Genomic DNA, 7,959 nt, shown 5'->3' on the forward strand with positions numbered 1-7,959 from the left:
ATTATCTTGTACCAGCATTCTTTCTTTAACATTTCACTTTTTACAGTCCAGGCTGCATGTTAAGAGATGCCTATACTAATTCAATACATCCTATAGTATTTGCCAGCCAATACAGTGGGCTTCCCCGGTGGCTCACCAGTTAAGAATTCACCTGCAATGCAGGAGCTGCAGGAGACACGGGTTCAGGGGGAGATCCCCTGGAGAAGGGCAAGGCAACCCACTCCAGTATTCTTGCCTGGAGAATCCCATGGATAGAGGAGCCTGGCGGGCTACAGTCTAAAGGATCGCAGAGAATCAGACATGACTAAAGCAACTTAGTATGCACACACATAACAGTACAGGTCAAAATTTGAGGAAAGTTGCAAGTATTAATACTACAATAACACAAAAGCCATCAGACCACATTTCATAGTTTTATTGAGACTTTTTCGGTTTTCATTGCCTATGGTAGGTATAATTCTAATGACCACGATTATACCAAAGCTCTGCTGTTATTATCAACAGCAGATACAAAGTTGGCTGCCATGCTGTGGACACACACACACACACTCCAAGTTGTACACTCCTGCATGCAAACTTATAGGAAATGTACATTCCTTTTAAAACACAGTTATGCACTATTAGTCTGGAATCTGTTAGGTTACCATTGATATAGATAAACCTGAGAAAGCACAAAATGTCAAGTAACACTGTTTCCATACCAGTCATTCAGTGGCACTATTCATCACAAAGAAACCTAGTTCAATTACCTATATTAAAATCACAGATATTATAAAAATAAACATTTTTGCAAAAGCACTAACACATACTAGAGTTCAAATTCACAATTTTTGATATGTAATATATATTCCCCTTCATATTAATTTGTAATGATGTGTATAATACAATGTACAACAAAATTTAAAAAAAAAAACTGTAACAGGATTCAGCAGCCAAATAATATATAGATATTATTGTAAAACTTGGAATTAAAGTTATCAAATGAACAGAGAAAACATTAAAATTACTAGCAATGTTGAACTTGCTGGTAGTGTGTTACTTAGAAACTTCATCTCAAAGAAATTAAAAGATTATGCTATTTCACTTTAAGAAGAAACACGACATAAAAACTGAAGCAGAATTGAGCAGAGTAATTGATTACATCAGCTGTCTCTTTCTCTCTCCATCTCCCTTAAGTATTTCCTTAAATGCTAATATTGTATCTATAATGCCCATCTCACCAGACTTCTAAAACACAAGTGATGTTGTTTGAATTTAGGACAAACCTTTTGCAATTAGAAATGGGAAGCTCTGACTGTATTTGGGGATACAATTGCAAACATATTGAAAAGACAGTATAAATACTTCTATAATAGTATATGAAATGTTGACAATACTGATACAGTTTGGCTAAGATATTCTGTATTTACTATTGATCCTAATGAAAGTTTGACACCAAACTGTGTCTACGTAGGAAGAACCCTAAATAAAAAGATAAACGTGCAAAAGCATTTCTAGAGAAAATGAATCACTTGTATTACGAAACAGATTTTCATATTTTAGATAAAAAAATCTGAAAACTTAAAACATTTCAAGATACGATATTTGAAAAGCATAATATACAGTAACTCATTTTTATGCATCATACATTATGTAAAATACAGCAATGTGACATATTAATATTATACATTGTAATAAATATAATTTACATCAGTATGTTGGAACTTTCAAGAAAGTTTTTCAGTCTGTACAATGGAAGGACTGTGAGCTTCATCAATAAATATTATTATGATAGTTACAATTTGACCAGCAAAGTTAAAGCTTTACTATATCTCTAGTTACACACCTTTATTGTCATGAGTCCAATTCCAGCTGCTGTAAGCACTGACATCTCTGATGTCCATAGGCAGTATAGTGCACTGCCCTAAGGAGACATCCATTTCACAATTGGTGAACTTTGTACGAGTTTTTTCAGGACTGGCATTTAGCAGTCCTGGAAAATACAGTAGCAGATTTCATGCACCTCTGGCTGCCTGTAGTTCTCTACTACATCCCCTAAGGCCCCAACAGATGGATATCATCCAGCCCTTTTAATCCATGGAGAGTGGTCTTGACAGGGTCAAGAAGTCCCACAGCTGGCCAATGGGCAATATCAGCATTTTTAACTCCAAATTCTACTCTCATGCTGTATCTCCTGGGTCTGTGTGTTTAGCATTTCAGTGCACACACACACACTGATGTTCAATGGGTCAAAGTTGCCGACTAATGAGCCATAAAACACTTTGGCGGTCAGTTTTGTAGTGTGAAATTTAGTTAATTGTTACATTCTATAATTTTAGCTTTCCTTTTCATCAAAATGCTAGCAGATTTCTGTCTTTACTGGTAAAATACCCACTCTTTATCTTAAGTCATGAATCAGACCTTCAGCCAATAGGTCACTGCTTTATCTTGACCCTCAGTATGGTTTCATCATTAGCAGACTCATCCCAGAGACCACTTCGTGCCTGGAAGGGGTTAGAGAGATCATTCTTGTCACTATTAGGCAGGCAACCGCATGTCATCATTGTCCACTACGTGATGTACGATGCTAAGGAAGAAGCACTGTGGAAACAGCATGTCAAGAAGTAAAAGGGCATTTCCTGTCCCTGTTTACCTCCACACTGGAGCCACACTCCAAAAGAAAGTTCCCTGGACGCTCAATCAATGTACCTAACATATACTGTAAACCAGGCTGGGCATCTTCAGACCTAAAAGGAAGAACACTAAAGTAAATAAAATGGTGAAGGAATACTATAGAAATGTGTATCATTAGCCTTCGAGTTCAAGGATGGTACGGGCTTTGATATTTCCACTCTGGCCAATTTAGTGGTATTAATCATGTCTCACTGCACATGATATTTGACAGGGGTAACACATTCATGACATAGCTTAGTCTTTTTCTTTTAGGATTTCACAACAGACAACACTGCAGGATCCTAATCAAATGAGAACCTAGTTAACACTTCTCTTTCCTCAAAATAAGGTGTAGGTAGGACATCTGAGAGGTTTCCGCTTGATTTGGTTTCTATAATCCTGTGTCTTAACACTGAACATGGGAAAAAATCGCATTCTTTAGGATGGTTAAACACAGCTTTTCAGCTTTTATTCATTGGTCTTAGTAGTTGGAGAAAGTCTAAGAAACTGAAGGGCTCACAAATCTGCAGTCCATCCAGACACTGCAAGAACTGAAGCCCAGCTCTGACTTTCTTATCGCCAGGTCCCACAGGGCGTTAAGGTTCTTGCCTTGGATGCGGCCCCAAACTGCTCTACATATAAAGTGCTTTCAAACAAGTTTTCCCACCATCAGTTGCAGACTCTGATGCTGGTTTGTTGGCGTGTCTTCACCATGAGAAATTCCTTTGATATCGGATTTATTTGGTGTTGTAAATGGTCACCTCACTCATTATTCTACATATATCGAATTTGACCGTTTCAAGGGCTAGAAATGCAGCAATTCAGTATTCACTGAAAATCATTATAAAAGTTACTGAAGTATTTTATAGATTTGTCATTACTGCCTGACAGAGGTAAAATATAAAACACTGTCCAGTAGTATTTGCTTAAACTGTTATTAGTCTGATTAGTAGTTTCTACACCTCACTTTGTAGTGCTGTGGTACTTCAAGTATTTAAATTTAATTCTTCATATTTCCCTTTCCCATATGTTTGGAGTTTTCCCTTCAAAAATGAGGATGTAAGACCCAGCAAAGCATTATAGCACCTCATTCTACCAACACAACACATGCAAATTCTGCCGTCTTGTTACATCGCATTCCATGTTTTCCAGCATTTGGAAGAAGTCAAAAGACAGAGAGAGAGCTTTTACAGCATAATTAATTTAAACTAAAACCCTTATTCTAAAAATATCAGCTCCCCCGTCTTGGTCCCTCATTATTTGAGAATATGCTTGCAGGCTATGCATTATGGATGACTGTCAACCACTCTCCCTCCTGCCGACATCCCTCAACTTGCTAATAGCTATTCAACTTTGATCTGTAATTTATCTGTGATTTTTAACATTGTTTTTACAGATGGAAGTGAGCATTTGTACTGGAACACAAACATAATCCTTGGGCACTGCACAGCAGTGGTGCAAGTAAAAGCTCTTTGTCACAGGAAGTCTAACAGAGTTTGTGGTGTTTACAAGGAAAGTACATGCACTTAGATTATTTTGAAGGCATTTTACCTGTAAGATAATATACAGATGATTCCATCCACAAACATTTAGCACCCAACACAGAGTAAGCAGTTTTCTAGAAACAATTGTGAGATAATCACTTTGGAGACTTGTAAATTCATTGACTTGATTTTTCCATTCAATTCTCCAGAGAAATTCAGCCAGCTACCACCTATGCTTATAAGATCAAAAAAAGACACCCAGCAGCTATCTGTTTATCTGCTTCCGAATGAACTGACTTTAGCATTTTGGTGTATGACTCTAATCTAAGAATGTGAAGTTTCAATTTGTTCCTACCTCAGATTATTAAAGACAATAAAGACTAGACAAATCACAAACTCAGGTCTCAGGTGGTCAGTTTTCTTGGAGAAAATATTAATATCCAAATAGCTTCAGTACTCATGTACACAGAGAAGAGTTTGCAAATTTTAAAGGCAGAAGAGAAAGTAAATATTTAAGTAGGGCGGTATAATCTTATGTTACATACTTCTGGTTTGAAAGAAGAAGCCCTTGAGCGAAGGAAGTTAGACCAGAAGTCTAACTTCTGGTTAGAAAGCAAATCCAAGTGTGGGTGTAGGCATTTCCACTTCTATTTTATTTGTTAATTCACTGCTTTGTTGGTTTGAATTTTCTCTAAACTTACTAGAAACTGAAAGGGGAAAAAAAGCGCTTGGCTCTATGAAGCATCCTACCATGTTACAAAGTGGGTGTTTGGGGATTCTTGCATCTTCACAAGCTTGTATCTCCATTCTGCTTGAACTCTGATAAAATATTGAGTGTCATGTCTTCACTCTTGGACTGCAAGTTTGCCTCACTTCTTCTGGAAGCTTTCCTGGTGGCTCGGGAGAGTCTCCTTCTGAAAGTATCTCCTGCCAAGAAATAGAGAATGGGGTCCACACAACTGTTGAGACTTGCTAGACCTCTTGTCACCTGGTAAGTGGCATACACCCTATCATTGAAAGCACACATTTCTGGGGTCTGAAAATCCAGCCGGGCCCTCAAATTCATTGTTTTCATCACGTGGAAAGGGATGTAAGACACAGCAAAAACAGTCAGTACAATAATCACCAGGTAAATGGATTTCCTCCTCAGAGGCGAGTTGTCCAGGTCTTTGTAAATCAGAGCTCTCACAATTAATCCATAACAGCCCAAAATCAGCACCAAGGGGACACAGAACATGGCCACGGTCGTGCACATACTATAGATGAAATAGCTTCGCAGGTACTCGTCTGAGGTGGTGTCATAGCAGGTGATGGTTTTGTTTTTCCGGATCCCGGTGCCAGAGTAGAAGAGGATGGGGGAGATGCCCACCACCACGATGAGCCACACCAGCACGCTAATATAGACCGCGTTCTTCTTCTTGAGCCTACCCAGGGACTTGAGCGGGTACACCACGCCGCTGTACCGGTGCGCGCTAATGCAGGTCAGGAATAAGATGCTGCCATAGAGGTTCACGTGGAAGATGAACCTCTGCAGCTTGCACATGGCATCCCCGAAGATCCAGTCGGTCTTATTGAAGTAGTAGAAGATGAGCGCCGGCAGAGTCAGCACGTACAAGAAGTCTGCCAGGGCCAAGTTGAACATGTACACGGAGATGCCGCTCCACGGCTTCATGTGGAAGACGAACATCCAGATGGCCACGCTGTTGCCCAGGAAGCCGATAATGAACACCAAGATGTAGACAGCTGGCAGGTAGTAGAACTGGAAGCCGGTCTTGGTCAGCGCGCATTTGAACGGGCTGGCGACGGCGGCGGTGGAAGTCACTGTGCTGTTTCCCCAGGGCGAACCAGGGTCGGCCAGGAAGGCAGTGTCCGTCCCGTTGGGGACCGCCGGCCACAGCACCTCGGTCATTCTCTCCTCCCCGACTTAGGCGGCGGTTCCAAGGGACAAGCGGCGGCAGGAGGGCGGCGGCGGCGGCGAGGGGCGCAGCGAGCATCGGAAAGGCGGGCGAGCAGACGGGAGCGGGAGCCGGGGATCCCTGCGGGAGGGGGCGCGCGGGGGCTCGCCCACGCCAGCTCCGGCCCCGCGTTCGCCGCGGGCCATGAAATCCGCCCCGAGCGGCGACCGAACCCGGCTGGCCGGTGGACCAGCAACTTCCCCGTCCGGCCGGCAACGCCGAGGTTACACAACAGGGCGCTCAGGACACCGCAGCCGACAACTTTCCGACTGCGCTTTCCCGAGGGACCGAGGGTTCGCGCCCGAGAGCGCGCCGGGGGGCTCAGTGAGGTTGAGCCAAATTCGCCGGGCTGCGCTCCGGCGTGGGGAGGGCGCGCCCCAGCCTCCTTCCCCCGAAGATCAACTTCGTTTGGGCATCTTCCTTCTCCCTACCTTGCAAGCCAGCAGCTCGGGTCTAGGGTCCTCGCCCCGCTGCCCTCAGCTTCTGGGGGCCATCGGAGCGCGCGTGGCCACAGACTCGTGCGCTTCTGGATCGCGTCCGGCTCGCAGTCTGGGTGATCTCGCAGGCTTTTCTAGAGACCTGCTCAGTCTGGAGTGCAGGCGGCCGGAGGGCGAGCCAGGCTCCCCGCGAGGGTGGGCGGAGTTTGGGCGCAGGGCGAGTCCGCGCGCCGCTGGGAGGAGAGGGGCGTGCCTCCGTGAAGCCCGCCCGGCCGCCAGCCCGTGCTTTCCAGGGTGTTCGCTCCGGGCGGGAGAAGTCTTCAGGGAGAACTGGTCTTCGCCGTGGGCCGGGGCGCTCAGCTTCTGTCCCGGAGCCACTACCGGAGTTGGTGGAGGACGCGGGGCGCACTCGGTCAGGGTCAGGGCTAGGGCTGGCTGCCGAGAAGCGACTGGCCCGCCAGCGTTCCTTGGCCCTTCCGCCGGCTATCTTCGGCAAAGTGAAGTTGCTGACACACAGGAAACCCCTCTGACCGCTCAGAGCCTTCTGCCTAACACCCTGGAGCCGACCGAAGGAGACTGAAGTCTCTGGGGCCTTCAAGAACCACGCCAGGTGTTTGCATGTTTCAGGCAGCCTGCAGTCCCCAGCTGGGAACGCCCTGGCATTGCAGCGCTCCGCGCTTTAATGAGACCGGATTCCTGGCGCTTGCAGAAACCTGCTACTCCCAGAAAGGTTTCAAAGGCGGGAGGGAGGGTGTGGAGGGAGATGGGGAGCATCTCTTTCTGTCTTCCAAGTCTGTCTTTCCCCTTTTATTTTCGTATTGTTTTTCTTAATTAACGAAATGCTAATGAATCGACCTCCTTGTTAACATCAGCTTGCACATTTCTAAAAGGGCTTTGTAAAAATATTATTAGTTGAACCTTGACGGTTGCTTCAGCACAATTTAACTTGTTACCTACCACCTACCTACTCACTACGCAGGGTCCCCAAATCTTCCTGTTCAGTACGTTTAAATAAAGAACAAAGGCTGCAATAAAGAATAATTAGAAACATATTGTTCGGGAAATAACGACTATTAAATACAACTTTACATAGATACATGTGAATACATATGGTGGCTCAGGTGGTAAAGAATCTGCCTGCAATGCGGAAGACCGTGGTTTGATCCCTAGGTCAGAAGATCACCTGGATAAGTGAATGGCAACTCACTCCAGTATTCTTGCGGGTAGAATTACATAGACAGAGGAGCCTGATGGGCTGCATACAATCCATGGGGTCACAAAAGTCAGACACGACTGAGTGACACACACACGCTCGAAGACAATTTTAACTCCAAAGTGATTAAGGTGTGGTTGGGGGTGTTATTACCAGTCCTGTTTCTTTAGGTTAAAGCGATTAGTCATAAGTATCTCTGGTAAGTACTCTAAAATACT

General features: G+C 44.3%; 1 protein-coding gene across 2 annotated transcripts; it reads right to left on the bottom strand.

Moving 5' to 3' along the window:
* P2RY1 (purinergic receptor P2Y1) lies at nucleotides 395-6,909 on the bottom strand. 2 transcript variants are annotated; one of them, XM_018048768.1, is made up of 2 exons: nucleotides 4,887-6,909; nucleotides 395-2,483 (listed from the first exon to the last, which is right to left on the bottom strand). In XM_018048768.1, the coding sequence occupies exon 1, from the start codon at nucleotides 6,043-6,045 to the stop codon at nucleotides 4,924-4,926; it is 1,122 nt and encodes a 373-aa protein (XP_017904257.1). In that variant the 5' UTR covers nucleotides 6,046-6,909; the 3' UTR covers nucleotides 395-2,483; nucleotides 4,887-4,923. The 2 variants fall into 2 exon arrangements, with proteins under 2 accessions (XP_017904257.1, XP_017904249.1); XM_018048760.1 differs by having other exon boundaries at nucleotides 395-2,726.

This window comes from Capra hircus, chromosome 1, assembly GCF_001704415.2.
Source record: "Capra hircus breed San Clemente chromosome 1, ASM170441v1, whole genome shotgun sequence".
Taxonomy (NCBI): domain Eukaryota; kingdom Metazoa; phylum Chordata; class Mammalia; order Artiodactyla; family Bovidae; genus Capra; species Capra hircus.